Source organism: Schistocerca serialis, chromosome 7 (genome assembly GCF_023864345.2).
Source record: "Schistocerca serialis cubense isolate TAMUIC-IGC-003099 chromosome 7, iqSchSeri2.2, whole genome shotgun sequence".
Classification (NCBI taxonomy): Eukaryota; Metazoa; Arthropoda; class Insecta; order Orthoptera; family Acrididae; genus Schistocerca; species Schistocerca serialis.
The window spans coordinates 605047276-605072014 of record NC_064644.1 but is presented as its reverse complement, the minus strand read 5'-3'; the positions used below and the strand labels follow the sequence as shown (position 1 = coordinate 605072014).

At 40.8% G+C, this 24739-nt stretch overlaps 1 protein-coding gene across 1 annotated transcript in view; it reads right to left on the bottom strand.

Annotated features, from left to right (window-relative positions):
* LOC126412131 (fibrillin-2-like) overlaps positions 1-24739 on the bottom strand; it is a 675186-nt gene that overhangs the window by 342683 nt on the left and 307764 nt on the right. Inside the window, exons 9-11 of the mRNA XM_050081574.1 lie at positions 23716-23964; positions 8251-8406; positions 2426-2593 (exon numbers count right to left, since the gene is read on the bottom strand). Of these exons, the coding sequence (XP_049937531.1) occupies positions 2426-2593; positions 8251-8406; positions 23716-23964 (573 nt within the window). The remainder of the gene's footprint in view (positions 1-2425; positions 2594-8250; positions 8407-23715; positions 23965-24739) is intronic.

The window sequence follows — 24739 nt, the reverse complement described above, 5'->3', positions numbered from 1 at the left end:
TGATTTTTACACCCAGAAAGTTATTACATATCAGCTGGATTCTGATTCTTTGTTGTCCCTTAGTATTTTCCTCTCAATGATGCAGGAGTCATGGCTCAGACTCAAGCACCCCCTACTCTCCGTACAGTTACCAAATGTGTTAAGCATGTATGTGTGATGGCACAGTCTACTCAAAATTTTCTTTGCCTTAAAGAACAGGCTGCTCCTCCACAATGGTGTTGACCTTCTGCAAATGGAACAGGAACAGTCTAGGGTCATTATTCCTCCAGCTCTGCACCCCAGAATACTTGCGCTTCTACACAAAGGTCACTGGGGCATAAACTGCATGAAACACCTGCCATACTGTCATACATACTGGCCAGCTATGGACAAGTACAACAAGACCATGGTCCAGTCTTGCACTGCGTGTGCTCAGCGATAATTTGCACCACCAACGGTATTCTGAAGGTCAAGAAGAAACTAGTTCCTCCTAGGCCTACTGTCAGTAACATTGGTGCTCTGATCTACCATGCAGTGAAACACCTCGTTATTCTGGTTAGCCTACTAATAGGTCAGTGTGTGCTTAAAATAACGAACTCAGCAGATTTCTTACACTGATTAAAGGGATTGAATTTGAATACTCTGATATTTTGGTACGTTTTGATGTGGTTTCTCTCTCTACAGTCACTTTCCTCCTTCTGGTTTGTTACAGTTAATTGAGTTTTCAGTCTGCTGCTGGATTAACAAACCTATTTTGACATGTGTTTACTTCCACTTACTTTTTATTCAATGACCAGTTCTGTGCACAGAAAAATGGAATTATGGTGAGGAGCCTATTGTCAACTATTATTGCCTTTTTAGTTTATGAAAGATGGCGAGGAATGTGCTTTGGAGTTGGCAGCATTGAAATCTGCATGTTTTCTCAGATATGTAGATGATTCCTGTCCTATCTGACCTCGTGGAACTGATAATTTAAATGGCTATTTAGAACATCTAAATTCAGTCCACATGGATATTCATCTCCCAATGAATGTAGAAAAGGATGGCTGCCTCCCCTTCCTTGAATAGTTGACCAGAAAATGTTTGATACTACAATGGAACGCACCATTTATAGGAAGCCAACTCACACTGATTTGTATCCACAGGAAAACAATTGTCACCATCCGGCTCAATGTGAAATGGTAGAGTCCACGCAGAATACGAGGCTGATGCACAGTGACCAATTTTTGTCTAAAGCACTGGGCAAGTTCATTAGTTTGTTTGGAAGGAGAGGACGACAGTATCTGTCACCATTTGGCCATTCAGCAATGACAAAATTGAGGCACACATCCTGCAATCTGTCTTGGAAGATTTTACAGAAACTACTTGGTAAAAATATTTCGTTTCTATGTTACTCATAGCTTTATATGTCAGGTTCATGACGATGCACTCATCATTTTGTTAATGGTCATAGTTATTGAGATTTTTACATGGAAGTAAGATACTGTGCGAAATTTGAAAAAGTTTGCAGTGAAAAACATGGCTTGCTATAATCTTCCGTTTGGTGCATATTACGTTATGATGTTAAAACATGGAAAATCTAGATGGAATGTAACCATATTACGAAAAGGAAAGTTGCTACTCATCATATAGCAGAGATGCTGAGTTGCAGATAGGCACAACAAAAGACTGTTCCAAATAGATCTTTCAGCCCATAAGGCCTGTAAGGCAACTGAAGCCACGCTGTAAGTGTGGCTACAGTTGCATTTTTAATAGGATTCTTTTTAGATACTAACCAAAGCAGAGGATACAGATCTTTTCCAATGGTCATCATGCACGTATGGGCATGGAGGATCTCCACTTAATATTTACAAAAAATGTGAGTGTACGCTTCAGTTTAGAATGACACATCCCCTGCTCAGCATTTCCCCTACAGTGCCCACCCATAACCCCTACCACTACTGCTCTCCACATGCGTGCTCTGCCAAGTGCGCACCTACCGGCCATGTTATTCCGTGTGGACTCTACTTTATACCTTGGTTCACAGGGCCCACATCATCTCAGGCCCATGAAGTTTGCAAGCCAAGTTAATCCACCCTGAAGTCACCTTTTGTCAGAATAGTTATAGAGCATTGTGCCATTGACTAACCCTGAGTCAGATGAGCGATGATAATAAGGAGATGGCACCAAATACTATGGCCTTATGCAGATAGTATTTGCTGCTGTCATTTACTTACTGATAATGTTTTCTTTAACATGTTATTAGTGTGAAAACCAATGTCAGAAGGTGAGCGATTTTTAATCAATATTTAGCTAATACATTCAAGTTATATTTTATTAATCATATGTACTTTGGTCAACTAAAAAAAAGTTAAGTTTATCATTTAAATATGAAATCATGTCATGGAACAAACTCTGAATGCAGTACTCTAGCCAACCAGCAGCACATAAAGAATGGATAACTAGCCTTCACACACTTCTGACACGCCCTTGCGGTAGCCAGGATGACATTCACAGCGGTAACCATCAGGTGTGTCAATGCATTTTCCAGGTCCACAGATATCTGGCCGGAGTCCACACTCATCAATTCCCTGCACAATTGGTCCAGGCATGCGGCAGAGTTTGGTGTAGGCCTCTGAAACACAAGGTTTTTAACTATTAATATCCCTTTAGCCTAGAACCATTTATGAGAAAAGCACTTACATGAGCTAGTTTACCTTAACTAGTTATTTCTATTTAGAGTGCACCGAAAAAACAATTGCATCAATTTCACTTTGGAATATCCAAGCATTGGGGCCTACTAATCTACAATACTGTACGTTGTTGTTATAGGCCACTGCATTCTAATAACTGGTTCGAAATGAAATAGCTTTTGTGTCCTGTATTGTGACTGTATAGACTGCGCTCAGCTGAAACTGATTTTTATTGTCAGCAACAAAAACCATTAAGGAGCAAATTTACTGAGAAACTTGTTTGTTTATTTGTGACATGCTCCATGATGATGATGGTGGTGCAGATGATTACGATGATGAAAGATGGGAGAAGGTGAAACCCAGTGCCAGCACACAGCCTACTCTTCACGAATAGCACTGACGGGGCCGCCAAGCTTAACATTCCCATCCAAATGACGGACAACCATCAACAGTGTCACATGCCCTCACTTTATGAGACACTGAGGAGAGGTTTGGTTTTAAGCCAGCACATTTGCACAAAGTATGGTGATCATGAATTTTATGACACCACCTCTCCTCCCCACAACCAAATACTGGCAGTGAAAATTTTTTTACCACCAGGATTCGAACCAGCTTACCCCCAGGCTGGATGTCACCACACAAACGTGTGTTAGTGTCCTCGACTATGGAGGTGGGTATGTACTAAGAAGTGAGTGCAGGAATTTTAGGATACCCAAGAGATTCTCCACCAGATGTATGGCCATGCACTTCAAATAGCAGTCCCACTTGCTTGCTTCTAGGGAATAACAACCCTATTCATCATAGGTGCATACCCTCAGGAGATATCTCTAAAAGACATAAGGGAAAAAATATGTGAAATAATCTGACACCCCCATCAGGTCTCCACAGTGAGAAATACTTCAAAGGGCAAAACATGCTGAACTGTGCCTCTTGAATAGTCCACTGATGCGTAGACTCCATTTTTAAGCTGTTACACAGATGGAACCCCAGGAAACCCACACACAGTACCTCATTTTACTTATATAGATAAATGAACTGCTATCCTGGAACCTGCTACCAGTTCAGGTTGTCTGTCTAATGGCTTCCAGGGGCGACAAAAATTTGATTTTGAATATCTCACGTAATTTTTGACCAAATTTTCAATTTTAAGATGCTGTCATGATCTACTCATTAAGATGTAAAGTGTCATTATTATGTTTAAAACAATAAGACAATAATTACAGTTAGAAACTGTGTGTCCGTCTTGAGGAAGTGTTGCTGATGGCACACAAATCTTGGATTACATTTGTCCAGTAACTGAAAATGAGAGCACTTAGAAACTTCCAACAAACCTGACACATAATTTCAAACCCTTACGAAACTCTTATTTTCCTGACACCCCTGCTGATGCTCCACCCCCACCCCCCTCCTACACTCACACACTCACACACACACACACACACGCAAAACAACAAAAGGAATGATGTTGATCGATTGCTAAATTTTTGCTGTTCATGCAATCAAACTGCAGCATTAAGCATGACATTTTAATTTATTATTTCTTCAACACTAAGTCTATTTGCAACACAGTTTGCAGACAGTATCTGCACATACAACTGAATCTACAGGGTTATTCTACATGATGGACCCATTTTCAAAACTTCATACTTGTTCAAATACAAATCCAAAATGAACAAGCTTTATACCACTGAAAAGAGGAAGTTTCAAAGTTTGTTTTTCATAATGTTTAATGACAATTTAATAAATTTAATAATTTGTGATTAATTAGTTTGACACTGGGGTTGAGAGTCTGCACAAGTTGTAATCGGTAGGGCCTGTATAGCAAATGACATATCAGAGCTTTCTATACAGTTGGTTGGGGTATCCCAAGTTCTCAACTGACCCTGCTGGTAGACTTACTGTGACTGTGCACAAAACTTTCTCGAATCCATCGGACATCATCCTCTGACACACGTGGTCAGCCTATGCTTTTTCCTTTGCACACACTCCCAGTCTGTTTAAATTGCTGAAACCAACGGCTAATGCTTTTGTGAGTTGGTGGTTGAACACCAAATTTGGTACAAAATGTCTGCTCCACTGCAATTTGGGACTCACTTTTCGTGAACTCAAGAATGCAGAAAACCTGGTGCTCCACAGTTACCATCTCACTCGCAACTGACAATGAAATGGAATGTCTGCCCTATTGCCACGTGAACTCTACCTGTCGTTCCTGAAACCATCACTACCCACCTGCCAAAAACTTTGAAACTTCCTCTTTTCATTGGTATAAAACTTGTTCATTTTGGATTTGTACTTGAATACATACGAAGTTTCGAAAATGGGTGCATCATTTAGAATGATCCTGTACCTGTAGAATTATATCATTGTACACCACATAGTTCAGAGAGATGTCATGTCATACACATTTACAAGCATGTAAAACTAGCTTTCACTTAAAATGGTGTGCAGTAAAACTTCAATATAAGAAATGAAGTTTTAATTTATTACTGCTTCACTACTAAATCTATTTGCAGCACACTGTCGCGACAGTATCTACACGTATCACTGAATGTAACTGCAAAATTATGTCACAGAACGACACATAGTTCAGGAGATATGATGTCATACACATAGAGATGTGCGAAAAACTAGCTTTTGCTTAAAATGGAGCACTAATTACCTGGACTATATTCATCCAGTCTTTCATAATGAGAGCATTTCACAACTTCCTACAAACTTTTAAATATAGTTTCAAACATTTCCTCAAACTTTCTCGCTTACAGGCTTAGAGTCAAATGTTTAACACATTAACTCAACTGTAAAGCAATCAGAAGTTTGAATCTGTTTCATACAGGGAAATTTGATTCTTTGAAGAACTGGGGGTTTACTGGTGATCAGTAATATTTATTTCTGGTGATACCAGGTTATTTTTGATGGTTTGAAACAACACAATACGAGTCTCTGCCAGACCTAAACTACTTGACATGGATCAGATATAGGCAGAGGGAGTGATTTAAGTTCACAGTCTCAATGTTCAGTCATTTTGCCTAAAAATGTGTCAGTTATGCAGAAATAAGAAAAAGCCTCTACTGATTTTGATATCAAAGGAGAAATGGTAGTGTCAGGTAAAACTTTTAACATCATCGAAGACATATTCTTGGATGGCAAACTTGGATAAATATCATATAAGAATGTAGGCTTCCGCAGCCGGTGTCCCAGTGATTAAAATTATTCTGGGTATTATGCCACGTCATTGTTAAAAACTAACAACAATAATAAACTAAAACCGACATTTCGGCCGAATTGCGACGGCCTTCCTCAGGGCACGACTGGTTTTGCATGGGGATGGGTGCTTCTATTTATTACAGACTATAGATGTCTGACAACACTGTTGTAAAACTTTTAATTGACCCTCTAATATGATTGGCTAGTCATAACATAAGGGAAGATGGAAGGAAAAAGGCTATTTGTGGATATCCATGTCGCCAACCATTGGTAGCAGTCCGCCAATCAGTGTTCGGCTTCTGGTCGGCAAGTTTTCCTCCTGGTGTGTGCGGAAGTGGACTGACAGTTGCTCTATAGCTGTTCGTGCAGATACATCCGTGTCCCGTGTAGCTTCTGCCCTGCGACCGCTCGCGGACCGTTGGACTGGGATGGCTGGCAACCAGGACGCTGGGAGTCTGTAGCCATCTTCTCTGTTGATGTTGTCAGGTTGCTTAATTATTTCAATCGCCTCCCGTATTTTGCGTTCTTGCATCCACGATTCTTTCACCAGTACTCGGGCTTCCTGGAACCTGATAGGCTGTCCACAGTCACAGTGGTGTTCCACTACCGCCGATTTGTTATGTTGTTGTAATCGTACATAGCGTTCGTGTTCTGCTACTCGTAAGCTGACAGGTCTCCCTGTTTCTCCTATGTAGGTAGCTCTGAGCTCACACCGTAGTTCGTAAACACCTGCAGTGTTAAGATTGTTGACTACATCCTTGGTGGAACCTATCATTTTGTGGACTGCTTTGAAAAATCGGTTTGAAATCTCATTGGCGAAGGACGTTGCCTAGCCGTTCACTGACGACTTAAACAGCATGCATAAAAATATAAAGTTCACACGTGAGACTGAAAACAATGGTACCTTGCCTTTTCTGGATGTGGAAGTATACAGAGCTGCCGAAGGTAAACTGGGACACAAAGTGTACCGGAAAACAACGCACACCAATCGGTACCTGTACGCGGAGAGCCACCACCACCCAGCTCAAAAGTATTCTGCTCTGCATACGTTAACTGCCCGAGCCTACCGGATAAGCGATGAAAATAACATCAAAGAAGATTTAAAGGAGCTACAACACACTTTTCGTGCCAACGGCTATGATGACAACATCATAAGAAAGGTAGCTAAAACCAAAGGGAGCAGAACACGAGAAGAAGGCAAAGAAGAGAAGCTTCCACTGGTACACTTACCATATGTAAAACGTGTCAGTGAATGGCTAGGCAACGTTCTCCGCCGACGAGGTTTCAAACCAATTTTTCGTAGCAGTCACAGGATCCATGAAATGATAGATTCCACCAAGGGATGTAGTCAAAAATCTTAATACTGCAGGTGTTTACAAACTATGGTGTGAGTGCGAAGCTGCCTACACAGGAGAAACAGGGTGACCCGTCAGCTTACGAGTAGCAGAACACGAACGCTATGTACGGTTACAACAACATAATAAATCGGCGATAGCAGAACACCACCGTGACTGTGGACAACCTACCAGGTTCCAGGAAGCCTGAGTACTGGTGAAAGAATCGTGGATGTGAGAACACAAAATACGGGAGGCGATCGAAATTATTAAGCAACCTGACAACATCAACAGAGAAGATGGCTACAAACTCCCTGCGTCCTGGCTGCCGGCCATCCCAGTGAAACGGGCCGCGTGCGGTCGCGGGGCAGAAGCTACATGGGACACGGACGTATCTGCACGAACAGCTGTAGAGCAACTGTCAGTGCACTTCCACGCACACCAGGAAGAAAACTTGCCGACCAGAAGCCAAACGCTGATTGGCAAACTGCTACCAATCGTTGACGACATGGACATCCATGAATAGCCTTTTTCCTTCCATCTTCCCTTATGTCATGACTAGCCAATCATATTGGAGGGCCAATTAAAAGTTTTACAACAGTGATGTCAGACATCTATAGTCTGTACTAAATAGAAGCACCCATCCCCATGCAAAACCAGTCGTGCCCCGAGGAAGGCCGTTGCATTTCGGCTGAAACATCGGTTTTAGTTTATTATTGTTGTTATTTTTTGAGCAATGATGCAGCATTATACCCAGAAGAATTTTAATCTTTATGAATAAATATCGCTTGCCATGCAGTACTCAGATATTTCAGGAAACAGCTTTATTGTCATTAACGTTCAAGACTAGCTTCGATGTGTAACATCAAATTTCATATTTTATTTCCTTGTAGTGGACATATTCTCACTGTTCATATTGTTTGCATCTTTCATGCTACCCATTTATTGTAGCTGAATTTTCATTTCAACATTTTAATTGCAAAAATAAACTATTTGTCACCTAACATGAACGCAGTTAATTAACATACCTTAATTTTATAGATACCATGAGACTGTCTTACCTTCTCCTGGTGCAGGACATATATCACAGGCATCACCCCACCCTTTTCCCATATTCATGCCACAACAGCAGTCTTGTTTCGACAGCTTTATCGGTAATGGATTGCGACAATGACCTCGTCTTGAAAGAGCTGTGTAGCAGTTGCCTTGACGTGCATCTGTAAAATGTAATACATGTGAGGAAAGACACATGAACAGTCAATTTCTGCCAAAGAGAATGTTTCCTACTAACATAAGAAACAACAATACAATGAACTTATCAATGACTGGATGTGAGGTCAGGGTGTATTCAACTTTAAAGCTAAAATGTAGGCTCAGCCATACACAATACAACAGCACTAATTTAGTGTTTCATAGGAGAAACTGCAGAAAATATGAAGCAATGGAAAATCTTAGTCTGTCAGATATAATTAATATTTTTTACTATGTTGTTGTTGTTGTGGTCTTCAGTCCTGAGACTGGTTTGATGCAGCTCTCCATGCTACTCTATCCTGTGCAAGCTTCTTCATCTCCCAGTACCTACTGCAACCTACATCCTTCTGAATCTGCTTAGTGTATTCATCTCTTGGTCTCCCCCTATGATTTTTACCCTCCACGCTGCCCTCAAATACTAAATTGGTGATCCCTTGATGCCTCAGAACATGTCCTACCAACCGATCCCTTCTTCTGGTCAAGTTGTGCCACAAACTTCTCTTCTCCCCAATCCTATTCAATACTTCCTCATTAGTTATGTGATCTACCCATCTAATCTTCAGCATTCTTCTGTAGCACCACATTTCAAAAGCTTCTATTCTCTTCTTGTCCAAACTATTTATCGTCCGTGTTTCACTTCCATACATGGCTACACTCCATACAAATACTTTCAGAAATAACTTCCTGACACTTAAATCTATACTCGATGTTAACAAATTTCTCTTATTCAGAAACGCTTTCCTTGCCATTGCCAGTCTACATTTTATATCTTCTCTACTTCGACCATTATCAGTTATTTTACTCCCTAAATAGCAAAACACCTTTACTACTTTAAGTGTCTCATTTCCTAATCTAATACCCTCAGCATCACCCGACTTAACTCGACTACATTCCATTATCCTCGTTTTGCTTTTGTTGATGTTCATCTTATATCCTCCCTTCAAGACACCATCCATTCCGTTCAACTGCTCTTCCAAGTCCTTTGCTGTCTCTGACAGAATTACAATGTCATCGGCGAACCTCAAAGTTTTTATTTCTTCTCCATGGATTTTAATACCTACTCCGAATTTTTCTTTTGTTTCCTTTACTGCTTGGTCAATAAAGAGATTGAATAACATCGGGCAGAGGCTACAACCCTGTCTTACTCCCTTCCCAACCACTGCTTCCCTTTCATGTCCCTCAACTCTTATAACTGCCATCTGGTTTCTGTACAAGTTGTAAATAGGCTTTCGCTCCCTGTATTTTACCCCTGCCACCTTTAGAATTTGAAAGAGAGTATTCCAGTCAACATTGTCAAAAGCTTTCTCTAAGTCTACAAATGCTAGAAACGTAGGTTTGCCTTTCCTTAATCTTTCTTCTAAGATAAGTCGTAAGGTCAGTATTGCCTCACATGTTCCAGTATTTCTACGGAATCCAAACTGATCTTCCCCGAGTTCAGCTTCTACTAGTTTTTCCATTCGTCTGTAAAGAATTCGTGTTAGTACTTTGCAGCTGTGGCTTATTAAACTGATTGTTCGGTAATTTTCACATCTGTCAACACCTGCTTTCTTTGGGATTGGAATTATTATATTCTTCTTGAAGTCTGAGGGTATTTCGCCTGTTACATACATCTTGCTCACCAGATGGTAGAGTTCTGTCAGGACTGGCTCTCCCAAGGCCATCAGTAGTTCCAATGGAATGTTGTCAACTCCGGGGGCCTTGTTTCGACTCAGGTCCTTCAGTGCTCTGTCAAACTCTTCACGCAGTATCGTATCTCCCATTTCATCTTCATCTACATCCTCTTCCATTTCCATAATATTGTCCTCAAGTGCATCGCCCTTGTATAGACCCTCTATATACTCCTTCCACCTTTCTGCTTTCCCTTCTTTGCTTAGAACTGGGTTTCCATCTGAGCTCTTGATGTTCATACATGTGGTTCTCTTATCTCCAAAGGTCTCTTTAATTTTCCTGTAGGCAGTATCTATCTTACCCCTAGTGAGAGAAGCCTCTACATCCTTACATTTGTCCTCTAGCCATCCCTGCTTAGCCATTTTGCACTTCCTGTCGATCTCATTTTTGAGACGTTTGTATTCCTTTTTGCCTGCTTCATTTACTGCATTTTTATATTTTCTCCTTTCATCAATTAAATTCAATATTTCTTGTGTTACCCAAGGATTTCTACTAACCCTCTTCTGTTTACCTACTTGATCGTCTGCTGCCTTCACTACTTCATCCCTCAGAGCTACCCATTCTTCTTCTACTGTATTTCTTTCCCCCATTCCTTTCAATTGTTCCCTTATGCTCTCCCTGAAACTCTGTACAACCTCTGGTTCTTTCAGTTTATCCAGGTCCCATCTCCTTAAATTCCCACCTTTTTGCAGTTTCTTCAGTTTCAATCTACAGGTCATAACCAATAGATTGTGGTCAGAGTCCACATCTGCCCCTGGAAATGTCTTACAATTTAAAACCTGGTTCCTAAATCTCTGTCTTACCATTATATAATCTATCTGATACCTTTTAGTATCTCCAGGGTTCTTCCATGTATACAACCTTCTATCATGATTCTTAAACCAAGTGTTAGCTATGATTAACTTATGCTCTGTGCAAAATTCTATCAGGCGGCTTCCTCTTTCATTTCTTAGCCCCAATCCATATTCACCTACTACGTTTCCTTCTCTCCCTTTTCCTACACTCGAATTCCAGTCACCCATGACTATTAAATTTTCGTCTCCCTTCACTATCTGAATAATTTCTTTTATTTCATCATACATTTCTTCAATTTCTTCGTCATCTGCAGAGCTAGTTGGCATATAAACTTGTACTACTGTAGTAGGTGTGGGCTTCGTATCTATCTTGGCCACAATAATGCGTTCACTATGCTGTTTGTAGTAGCTTACCCGAATTCCTATTTTCCTATTCATTATTAAACCTACTCCTGCATTACCCCTATTTGACTTTGTGTTTATAACCCTGTAGTCACCTGACCAGAAGTCTTGTTCCTCCTGCCACCGAACTTCACTAATTCCCACAATATCTAACTTTAACCTATCCATTTCCCTTTTTAAATTTTCTAACCTACCTGCCCGATTAAGGGATCTGACATTCCACGCTCCGATCCGTAGAACGCCAGTTTTCTTTCTCCTGATAACGACATCCTCTTGAGTAGTCCCCGCCCGGAGATCCGAATGGGGGACTATTTTACCTCCGGAATATTTTACCCAAGAGGATGCCATCATCATTTAATCATACAGTAAAGCTGCATGCCCTCGGGAAAAATTACGGCTGTAGTTTCCCCTTGCTTTCAGCCGTTCGCAGTACCAGCACAGCAAGGCCGTTTTGGTTATTGTTACAAGGCCAGATCAGTCAATCATCCAGACTGTTGCCCTTGCAACTACTGAAAAGGCTGCTGCCCCTCTTCAGGAACCACACGTTTGTCTGGCCTCTCAACAGACACCCCTCCGTTGTGGTTGTACCTACGGTACGGCTATCTGTATCGCTGAGGCACGCAAGCCTCCCCACCAACGGCAAGGTCCATGGTTCATGGTTTTTTTTTTTTTTTTTTTTAACTATATAACTTGCAAAATTCTCTAAAAAATTTAGATTGCCCATCTCAAAATTCAACCTTTTCCTGGTAAATTGTGAAAGGGGCAGTTTCACCATGTGTGTCGAAATGGTGACAGCAGCAGGAGAGGTCGGGATTAGTGGCTGTATCGCATGATGGGGGTGGTGTGGAATGAGAATAAGACACCAGAAGATTGGAAGAGGGCACTAATTGTCCGTATATTCAAGAAAGGCAGTAGGAAGGATTGAAGAAACTACCGAGGAGTCACACTGAAACTATTATGTGCTAAGATATTTTATAAAAATATCCTGGAGAGCAGAATATGAACAAGGGCCGAGAACAAATTGAGAGAGGTAGACAGTGGCTTCAGACCTGGGAGATCAACTTTTGACCTCACACTTGTAGTGAGGCAGCTCCAGGAGCACCAATATGAATTTGGAGTAGACCTTTTGATGGCCTTTTTAGACACAGAAAAGGCATTTTATAGCACCTGTAAAGGAAAGGCCTGGAAAGCACTAGAAAAGAAGGGAGTGGTAAAAGAGACAACAAGCAGAATGGAGGACATGTATCGTGGAAATCTGAGTTGTGTGAAAGTGGAAAATGAAAGGACGGATTGGTTCAGACACGCAAGTGATGTGAAAAAGGCAGTGGATTGTCATCTCTCCTCTTCATTGTGGTCTTGGATGTGATAACCACTAAGGTAGCAGAGAAAACTGGAGAAGACAAGATGAATGGAACGCTGTTCACAGATGAGTTGATGATCTGGGGATATAGGGTGGAGGAGATTCAGGAACAGCTGGATGTCTGGGAAGAAACTGTGAGACAGTATGGAAAGAAATGTAATGTAAATAAATGTGAGACCCTGGTTACAACTAGAAAGAAAGATATTTGAGTAACTAGCAAAATAAAGATTGGAGGTGAACAACTGAAGAAGGTGAAAATGTCAAGTACTTGAGAAGTGTGATACAGGAAAATGGAAAAAATGAGAAAGAGATCAGCGAACGTGGCAGACAGGCAGAAGCATTTCTGTGAAGTGTTAGGAGCATAATTTGGTACAAAGACGTCACACAAAAAAAGCAGATAAGTTCAGGGCTATTCAAAAAGAAGGAACAGATTTCAAACATTTATTGCTTCCAAACTACAATAGATAAAAACACAATTCCAATGTTCCTGGAAAGAGATAAGTTCAAATTTTTATGCATTCAATGTGAGCACGAGATGTTACATGATGAATACCAAAACGGTGGCTCATTTCCTGACACACATGAAGCAGCTGTTCGCTCGTTACCAAATTCACAGCTTCAAAATGTGATGTTGCAAATTTCAAGAGTGTTAGGTATAGGGGGATAGAATCGCTGTCTATTATGCAGCTCCACAGATAAAAGTCACAAGGTATGAGGTCTGGAAACCAGGGAGTGCAAAAGATGAACTTCATCGCTGGTGGCCTCCCAGGTCTCCAGATCTCACTCCTTGTGACTTTTATCTGTGGGTTACATAAAAGACCAAGTTTTTATCCCCCCCCCCCCTTATGCCTGATACTCTTGAAAGTCTGTGACATCACATTGCTGAAGCTGCGAATTCAACTATGAGGGACCAGCTGCTTTGTGTGTGGTAGGAAATGAGCCTCAGTTTTGATATCTGTCGTGTAACACACGGTGCTCACATTGTATGCATAAAAATTTGAATTTCTCTCTTTCTAGAAATGTTGGAATTCTGTTTCTATCTTTTGCAGTTTGGAAGCAATAAATGTTTGAAATCTGTTGTTCTTTTTGAATAGCCCTGTAATGCATACAAGTTATTGCATACCGGTATTGAATTTAATTGATGAAAGGAAAAAATATAAAATTGCAGTAAATGAAGCAGATGAAATGAATACAAACATCTCAAAAATGAAATCAACAGGAAGTACAAATTGGCTAAGCAGGAATGGCTAGAAGATAAGTGTAAGGATGTAGAAGCATATATCACTAGGGATAAGTTAGATGCTGTCTACAGGAACATGGAGATCTGTATGAATATAAAGAGCTCAGATGTAAAACCAGTCCTCAGCAAAGAAGGGAAAGCAGAAAGGTGAAAGGAGTATACAGAGGGTCTATACAAGGATGATGCACTTGAGGGCAATATTGTGGAAATGGAAGAAGATGTAGATGAAGATGAGATGGGAATATGATACTATGTGAGAAATTTGACAAAGCACTGAAAGACCCAAGTTGAAATAAGGTCCCAAGAGTAGACAACATTCCTTCAGACCTACTGATAGCCTTGTAGGAGCCAGCCGTGACAAAACCCTTCCATCACGTGAGCAAAATAATAATAATAATAATAATAAAAAAAAAAAAAAAAAAGAGCAGGTGCAGCAGCTTCACAGATGAACGGAAAAACTGGTAGAAGCTAACTTCGTGGATTATCAGTTTGGATTCCATTGGAATGTAGGAACACGTGAGACAATACTGACCCTATGAATTATCTTAGACAACAGCTTAAGGAAAGGCAAACTTACATGTATAGCATTTGTAAACTTACAGAAAGCTTTTGACAATGTTGACTGAAATACTCTCTTTCAAATTATGAATGTGGCAGGGATAAAATGCAGGCAATGAAAGGCTATTTAATTTGTACAGAAACCAGATCACAGTTGTAAGAGATGAGGGGCACGGAAGAGAAGCTGTGGTTGAAAGGGTGTGAGACAGGATTCTAGACTATCCCAGATGTTATTCAATCTGTATATTGAAATTGCAGTAAAGAAAATAATATAAAAATTTGGAGTAGGCATTGTTGATGTTGTGGTCTTTAGTACTGAGACTGGTTTGATGCAGCTCTCCATGCTATTCTATCCTGTGCAAGCTTCTTCATCTCCCCGTACTTACTGCAACCTACATCCTTCTGAATCTGCTTATTGTATTCATCTCTTGGTCTCCCTCTACGATTTTTACACTCCACGCCACCCTCCAATGCTAAATTTGTGATCCTTTGATGCCTCAAAACATGTCCTACCAACCGGTCCCTTCTTTTTGTCAAGTTGTGCCACAAACTCCTCTTCTCCCCAATTCTATTCAATACCTCCTCATTAGTTATGTGATCTACCCATCTAATCTTCAGCATTCTTCTGTAGCACCACATTTCGAAAGCTTCTATTCTCTTCTTGTCCAAACTATTTATCGTCCATGTTTCACTTCCATACATGGCTACACTCCATACAAATACTTTTAGAAACGACTTCCTGACACTTAAATCTATACTCGATGTTAACAAATTTCTCTTCTTCAGAAACGCTTTCCTTGCCATTGCCAGTCTACATTTTATGTCCTCTCTACTTCGACCATCATCAGTTATTTTACCCCCTAAATAGCAAATCTCCTTTACTACTTTAAGTGTCTCATTTCCTAATCTAATTCCCTCAGCATCACCCGATTTAATTTGAATACATTCCATTATCCACATTTTGCTTTTGTTGATGTTCATCTTAAATCCTCCTCTCAAGACACTGTCCATTCGGTTCAACTGCTCTTCCAAGTCCTTTGCTGTCTCTGACAGAATTACAATGTCATTGGCGAACCTCAAAGTTTCTATTTCTTCTCCATGAATTTTAATACCTAATCCGAATTTTTCTTTTGTTTCCTTTACTGCTTGTTCAATATACAGATAGAATAACATCGGGGATAGGCTACAACCCTGTCTCACTCCCTTCCTAACCACTGCTTCCCTTTCATGCCCCTCGACTCTTATAACTGCCATCTTCTTTCTGTACAAATTGTAAATAGCCTTTTGCTCCCTGTATTTTACCCCTGCCACCTTCAGAATTTGAAAGAGAGTATTCCAGTTAACATTGTCAAAAGCTTTCTCTAAGTCTACAAATGCTAGAAACGTAGGTTTGCCTTTTCTTAATCTTTCTTCTAAGATAAGTCGTAAGGTCAGTATTGCCTCACATGTTCCAGTATTTCTACGGAATCCAAACTGATCTTCCCCGAGTTCAGCTTCTACTAGTTTTTCCATTCGTCTGTAAAGAATTCGTGTTAGTACTTTGCAGCTGTGGCTTATTAAACTGATTGTTCGGTAATTTTCACATCTGTCAACACCTGCTTTCTTTGGGATTGGAATTATTATATTCTTCTTGAAGTCTGAGGGTATTTCGCCTGTTTCATACATCTTGCTCACCAGATGGTAGAGTTTTGTCAGGACTGGCTCTCCCAAGACCGTCAGTAGTTCTAATGGAATGCTGTCTACTCCCGGGGCCTTGTTTCGACTCAGTTCTTTCAGTGCTCTGTCAAACTCTTCACGCAGTATCGAATCTCCCATTTCGTCTTCATCTACATCCTCTTCCGTTTCCATAATATTGTCCTGAAGTACATCGCCCTTGTATAAACCCTCTATATACTCCTTCCACCTTTCTGCTTTCCCTTCTTTGCTTAGAACTGGGTTTCCATCTGAGCTCTTGATGTTCATGCAAGTGGTTCTCTTCTCTCCAAAGGTCTCTCTAATTTTCCTGTAGGCAGTATCTATCTTACCCCTAGTGATACTCGCTTCTACATCCTTACATTCGTCCTCTAGCCATCCCTGCTTAGCAATTTTGCACTTCCTGTCGATCTCATTTTTGAGACGTTTGTGTTCCTTTTTGCCTGCTTCATTTACTGCATTTTTATATTTTCTCCTTTGATCAATTAAATTCAGTGTATCTTCTGTTACCCAAGGATTTTTACTAGCCCTCGTCTTTTTACCTACTTGATCATCTGCTGCCTTCACTACTTCATCCCTCAGAGCTACCCATTCTTCTTCTGCTGTATTTCTTTCCCCCATTCCTGTCAATTGTTCCCTTATGCTCTCCCTGAAACTCTGTACAACCTCTGGTTTAGTCAGTTTATCCAGGTCCCATCTCCTTAAATTCCCACCTATTTGCAGTTTCTTCAGTTTTAATCTACATATCATAACCAATAGATTGTGATCAGAGTCCACATCTGCCCCTGGAAATGTCTTACAATTTAAAACCTGGTTCCTAAATCTCTGTCTTACCATTATATAATCTATCTGATACCCTATAGTATCTCCAGGATTCTTCCATGTATACAACCTTCTTTAATGATTCTTGAACGAAGTGTTAGCTATGATTAACTTATGCTCTGTGCAAAATTCTACCAGGCGGCTTCCTCTTTCATTTCTTAGCCCCAATCCATATTCACCTACTACATTTTCTTCTCTCCCTTTTCCTACTACCGAATTCCAGTCACCCATGACTATTAAATTTTCGTCACCCTTCACTATCTGAATAATTTCTTTTATTTCATCATACATTTCTTCAATTTCTTCGTCATCTGCAGAGCTAGTTGGCATATAAACTTGTACTACTGTAGTAGGTGTGGGCTTCGTATTTATCTTTGCCACAATAATGCGTTCACTATGCTGTTTGTAGTAGCTTACCCGCATTCCTATTTTTCTATTCATTATTAAACCTACTCCTGCATTACCCCTATTTGATTTTGTGTTTATAGCCCTGTAGTCACCTGACCAGAAGTCTTGTTCCTCCTGCCACCGAACTTCATTGATTCCCACTATATCTAACTTTAACCTATCCATTTCCCTTTTTAAATTTTCTAACCTACCTGCCCGATTTAGTGATCTGACATTCCGCGCTCCGATCCGTAGAATGCCAGTTTTCTTTCTCCTGATAACGACATCATCTTGAGTAGTCCCCGCCCGGAGATCCGAATGGGGGACTATTTTACCTCCGGAATATTTTACCCAAGAGGAGGCCGTCATCATTTAACCATACGGTAAAGCTGCATGCCCTTGGGAAAAATTACGGCCGTAGTTTCCCCTTGCTTTCAGCCGTTCGCAGTACCAGCACAGCAAGGCCGTTTTGGTTAGTGTTACAAGGCCAGATCACTCAATCAGCCAGACTGTTGCCCTTGCAACTACTGAAAAGGCTGCTGCCCCTCTTCAGGAACCACAGATTTGTCTGGCCTCTCAACAGATACCCCTCCGTTGTGGTTGCACCTACGGTACGGCTATCTGTATCGCTGAGGCACGCAAGCCTCCCAACCAACGGCAAGGTCCATGGTTCATGTGGGGGGGGGGGGGGGGGGGGGGGGAGGAGAGATAGGATGAGGAAAGAAAGTGTAAGGGAAATAGTGAAAGGGGAAACCTTCGCAGAGCAGGATAGAAACATCAAGACTAAGTTGGTATTCCAGTGTTGTGTGTGCATATTTTGAAAAGGCTGATCGGCCTCATTTCTCTATGTGTATTGCTACAGCTCTTTGTGTATGTAATTGGTTCCTGCTGAATGTTACTTAAATAGTGTTTCAAAGTTGTTAATGCTTCCGTGGAATAAAGTCGTGTTCAGTCTACTGACCATGAATAAAGTTGTGTTCAGTCTGCTGAGCACGTTGAACTTATACCTAATTACAACACGATTAGCAATGACTGTGTTCCTGTTCTCTGCACATATTTCTACTCTGGTTGGTCCTCCGATTATACTCACAATGGCTGATGGTGTTACAGAAAACACTTTACATCAGCTGGTAGAACAGCAACAATCATTTGCCACGGCATTGCACTACCAAACACGGGCACTGCACAATCAAACTCAGGTACTTCAATCACTGGCTTCTGTTTTGTCTAGTTGGCATGCTTCTCCATCCGTGTCGCCCTCCACGGCCCCCATGGTTTATCCACCTCCCTTTTCTGCATATAATGAGTTTGTTGAGGCATGGAATGCATACGAGAAATGGCTGAAACAATGCTTTCAAACTTTTGGGATTACTGATACTATTTTATGTCGTACCTTGTTTCTTTTACGGATATTGCCAAGAATGTATCAAGTCCTATGTCAACTCGCCCCTTCACAGGATCCATCTTCTCTAATATTTGACCAAATGTGTGAAGTTCTATCTAAATACTACTGTAAGTGCACCTTTGTTGTTGTAGGAAGCAACTTTATCAACCCTATCGAGCACAGACGGCTGAAATCCATGTCATTGTCATTTTATGTCCGATGTGCATAAAGAGACATATGCCGACCACATGCTTATAGATGCCACAATTCGTTTAGCTCTGGATCATGAGGTGTGAGAATGGGCTCTTTTGTGTGAAAATCCATCCCTCCCCCAAGGTTTTAGCTATTGCACAGTTGTTCAAGGGGTGTCACAAGCTGCGTATAGTCAAACTGAGTCATGGTTACAGGTATCAGCAATGTAACCCTCTCCTCCACACCAAGCTTCAGATAATTTGCAGGGGGAAGACATGGTCACAGACGCCAGCACACAATCACAGCATTAAGGTGGCCAGCCTCGCTCCCACCAACAGTCATACCAACAAAGTAAACAGGCCAGTAAACAGCAATGCACGCATTCGACGCTCCCGCCCTGCCCTTATTGTGTCATTAACCACAAGCACCCAGTATGCCCAAAACGCTGGGCTTCCTGTCATAATTGCAACAAAGAATGTCACATTGCTTCTGTTTGTAATGCAAAGATTCAGAGCAACAACCCTGAAGCGAATATGGACACAACATAGTATCGGCTATTTCCGTTTCACCAAACTAACTTTTCATTGATGTTATGGTTTTTTGTACAGTTCTGCACACGCGTGTGGATACCAGAGCTGCAGTAACCTTGTTAAACTCACAAACTTGGGCTCCCCTCTACTTCTCCCTGTGTCGCAAAATTCAGTAAACTACAATAAATGTAGTATTTCTATTCTTGACCAATTTTCTGTTGCAGTGACCTTCAAGTCAGTAGTCCGGTCACTTACATTTATTGTTGTATATAACGCATGTATGGAGAATCTTTTTGGATTAGATGCTTTTAAGTACTTTGCTTTTACCATTTCAGATGAAGTGAATTCAGAGTCTGAACAAGTACCATTTACACAGTTAGATGCATTATGTTCTCAGTTTTCCTCATTTTTCTCTCTTGGATTTGGATGTGCCAACAATTTTAAAGCACATTACCATGAAACCTTCTGCTCAGCCTCACTTTTTTCCAGGCCCGTCTGGTTCAGTGGCATTCAGGGCACAAGTTAAAGATGAAGTACATCGTTTCAAGAAATCTGGTGTTGTTTGGCCTATTGCATCAAGTGAATGGTCTACCCCCTTAGTTCTCATAAAGAAACTGCCGGGCTGGTTACAGCTCTACAGTGATTTTAAAGTTTCTGTGAACACACAATCTGTAGTGAATACATACCCGATACCATGCCCGGATGATCTCTTTGCAAAGTTATCAGGTGGGCAATATTTCTCAAAACTTAACTTGTTGGGTGCCTATTTACTATGTCCCTTAGATACACAGTCACAATGCATGTTAGTTGTCAATACCCCTTCTGGGCTGTACCAAAACTTGCAGTTGCATTTTGGAGTCGCCAGCACTCCACTATTTTTCAAAGTTTTTTGGAACAGCTTACATCATATGTGCCGTGTTGTGCAAACTATTTGGATGACATGGTAGTTATGGTGCTTCCACTGCAGAACATTTACAAAATGTCCGTATTCTTTCTTTCTGTCCTCCAAGCAGCCTCGTTGAAATGTAATTTAGAAAAATGTAAATTTTTTCAACCTTCTATCATTTATCTTGGGTTTGAAGTTTCGCGTGATGATCTCAAAGTCATGTATCAACATGTTTCTGCTATTGTGTCACTTCTGCCCACTGAATCAACATGGAAATGACAATGCTTTGTCCTGCCTGTTGGCCAGTCCGGACCCAGAATTTGATCAGGAGGAATTGCTTTTTTTCCCACACTGATGTTGCTGCACAGCAGAGGGTTGATGGTTTTCTTGTAACTAGCACAGTGATCATGAAGGCTGTAGCTTCAGATCCCAATTTGTAGCATGTCATAACACACCCTCTGTAATTATTGCATCATTTGATGTCGATTCTCTGTTGTGGATGGTATTCTGCTTTTAGACACACCCCTCAGGTAGTGAGGGCCCCCCCCCCCCCCCCCCCCCAGGGCTTCATTTGGAGGTCCTCTGTTTATTACATGCAGATCACTGGTGTGTATCACACACAAGAGAATTGGCCTGTCAACCCATGTTTTGGACTGGCTTGGATGTTAAAGTTACCCACCTGGTTGCCTCCAGTTCACAGTGTGTGATGCATCAAGGAGCTCCCCAGGTGTCGCTGTCTCATTGGCCAATACTGTTGTATGCATGGGACCATATATACACATGTGGATTTCACTGGCGCCCTCTCAATGCTTGTTGGCTGTTGGTCGTTGACGCATATTCTCATTTTCGGTATGTCGTTCACTGTATTTCCTCATCCGTAATTGCCACTGTCACTGCCTTGTCCAAAATTTTTCACTCAAGGGCTTGCCCACGATGTTAGTGTCCGATAATCGTCCACAATTTTCATCGCAAGAGTTTGCGGCACTTTGTGATTCCGGTGCAGTCTGTCATATCTTCGCCCCACCGTTCCATGCACAATCTAATGGTGAGGCAGAATGCCTAGTGCGAATGTTCCAAACTCAGTTGAAAAAGTATGTCGCCAAGTCTTTATCTGACATTCCCTTCGATCAGTTTCTCTCCTAGTACTGCTTCACACCAATTGGCCTGCTGCTGCCAGTTCTAGACTCCCGCACGGGTGATGAAATCTGTCCTCGATGGTCGAACCAACAGTTCCTCTATTACTTCCGACACCATCATCAGGGATTCTGTCACCCATTCCTGAGCAACTGCTGATGCCAGTACCATCAGCACTAGCAGTATCACCAGAGCTGATACTCAAGGTCAACATGGAAACAGCCCTGGCATTGGTGGTGTTGCCATATGGTTTGTCATGGGAAAGTGGGCACAGAATGTGTACATGCTCCTGCTGCAGCAAGCTACCTTAGCCAGAGCCCAGCGGACAAGGACGACAGTGTGGATGTCTCAAGAATTCATGATCTCCCTAGGAGAGGAGGGATGGTGACATGTGTGAGTTCCTGCAGCAGTGCTATGTCATCCACAGAGGGTGCCTCAGACTTGTGCATGGGGAATGGGGGTGAGATCACAGTCAGAGCCCCCCATGGTCCGAGTCTATTTATGGCTAGCCGAGCTATGCTCAGCCTCAGTTCTCTGTGTGTACTCTTACAGCTCTTTCTGTACGTAATTGATTCCTGCTGAATGTTACTTAAATATTGCGCTCAAATTGTTAACACTTCTGTTGAATAAAGTCTGCTGGTTGTGTTGTACTTACACCTACTTAAAACAGGTATAGGCACCTGAGGAGAATGGTAAACAAAAGGATTCTCTAGAAGACACATGAAATGGAGATGAGAAGGAAGTGATCAAGAGGAATTTTTAAAAAAAAAAAAAAAAAAAAAAAAAAAACAGTGGGGGGGGGGAGGGGGGGGTAGGGGGGGGGTAGGGGAGGGGACCAGAGTGAACACAGGAACACACAAAAATGATGGAAAAACAGGACTAGATGGTGAGGCTTATGTTCCAAACAGGCTGGAAACTGTTAAGGTTGATGATGATGATGATACTGAAGCTTATTTTTAGAATACCTACATTTGTTCCGTCCTCATTTTAATAAGGCAGAATTATCATCTTCTGTTGCAAATTTCAAATCAGGAGTAACTGAAGAGATGTAGTGAAAGGACCCAGTGCTTCCGACAGCATTCAATGACTGCCATTGAGCTAAAATGCAAGGTACTAATTTTTTAGCGTATTTAGTGGAAATAAATGCTTGGAATGATTGGATCTGGCATTCTTCTTCTTCAGGGGCCATGGTCTTCTATTGGTTGAATAAATTCAGACAAAGACGGAATGCTCTTTTTATGGAAGTAGTCCGCTGTACTCATCTACAGGTGCTATCAAAGAAATATGTTTCATATTCCAAAAATGGCTGAAGAACTTGCGCAATGGATCCACTAATATATTCAACATAATCCTGGGACTGCAGTTTTGGACACCCCTGAGATTACACAAGAGAGTCTTCTTGTAACAAAGTTTAGTATTTGGTTGATATCACATGTAATCCAGAAAAACGACACTATGTTCATTCTGTCACCGCGTACTCTCAACAGATTTAACTCCTGCATTCTAAATCTACCGCGTGAAAGACTGTGCCTGTAGCAATTCAATTCATAAGTGAATGGGCTCAGCCACATGAGATTTCTTCACTAATGCCCATCCAAAACTGAACAGAGAAAGGGGAATAAAGGCAAAAAATGAGGAAGAAGAACTAGTAGTACACTATATCCCACACAGAAAGTCAACTGAGAAACTGTAAATAAAACTTTTCAAAAAGTATGAAATTGAATTACAACTGCAAATCATTCAGACTGTTGCTTGTATATCTTTTAGTTGAAATTTTGCCTCTTTATTTCAGAAGCAGAATTTCTTGTTCATTCTAAACCACAATGATATGCTCAAATTAAAATTTAAAACAGTCTTGATCGCAATCTTGTTAAAACATTTTTTATTGGAGTGAGTGACCGGTTTCGACTCTTTCATAGAGATGAAATCGGTCACTCACTCCAATAAAAAATATTTTAACAAGATTGCGATCAAGACTGTTTTAAATTTTAATTTTAACAAATTTTAAGATCCCTGACTATGTTTTCAAAAATTTTATGATATGTTCAATTTATGCATACTTCAAATGGTCATTATTTATCAATTACAACAATTTTCAATCTGGAATGATCTCTTTCCTCCTTCTCATATTTCTGTAACGTGTTGAAAGTTGTGAAATTAAATAACTTTAGCTACAGCATATGATGACAGATTACCAAATTCACATCTGAGACTTATTACACATACCTCTGCAATGTTTATTATCCTGACTCGGAATAAATCCTGGATTGCACAGGCAATAATAAGATCCATCAGTGTTGACACAACGACCATCTGTGCAGACGTCCTCTTCCAGGCATTCATCACGGTCTCGACACTCATTTGTTTCAGGATTACGTGTTTGCCCTTCAGGGCATTCACAAGTGAATGAACCAATTGAGTTTGTACAATGGCCACCTTGGCATAATCCTGGGATTGCCTCGCATTCATCCACATCTGCAACAAATATGAAAAATGAGAAGTTCACACCATGTGTGCGATAACTCATAAGAAATTTATAGTCTGTAGCACTAAATGTGGTAGCCTCCAATAACTCTGTCTAATCACATATGGTACATGTTACTAACTAGAACGAAATGCTGCTAATTAGATATGGTGGCCAGGGAACTGGTGACCCACATTCATGTTCAAGCTAAAATGAAAATAAAATATGTCAAAATGAATTCAAAGCAACTTCATTCAGAGACGCTGCAGTTAATGTTTTTCACTGGAATGTTTTTACAGCTATTACCATCAGAGATCCTTCCATTCTTTTCCAATTCTAGAAGTATAATTACAGTATTAAAAAGTTATATGTGTGCACTAGAAGCTTATATTTTTAATATATGTAAAGTGTTCAAATATTATTCTGATTTGAAAAAAATGTAATACTGTATCCACATTTTTAAAGATATCCTGTATTACGGCTACCTAGTTAGCTTCAGCTTTTGTAAGTGTTGCTCCCCACATCACAATTAAATTATTATACTACATGACCCTCTAATTTACCAATATCGTTTCAGTTCTGAATGCTGCTCTATCATCAACAATCTGTCTCACATTTGCTTTGCATTATTCCCCAACTGCTTTTTCCTCTTCTATTTTCCATAAACTTCATCTTGCTACACTTATTCAGTCCTACTCAGTTACTACGATTATAGAGATTCATGCTTCTTTCAATTATTGTGTTGAGTATTCACATGATTAACAGCGCCTCTCTGTGATTCACAAA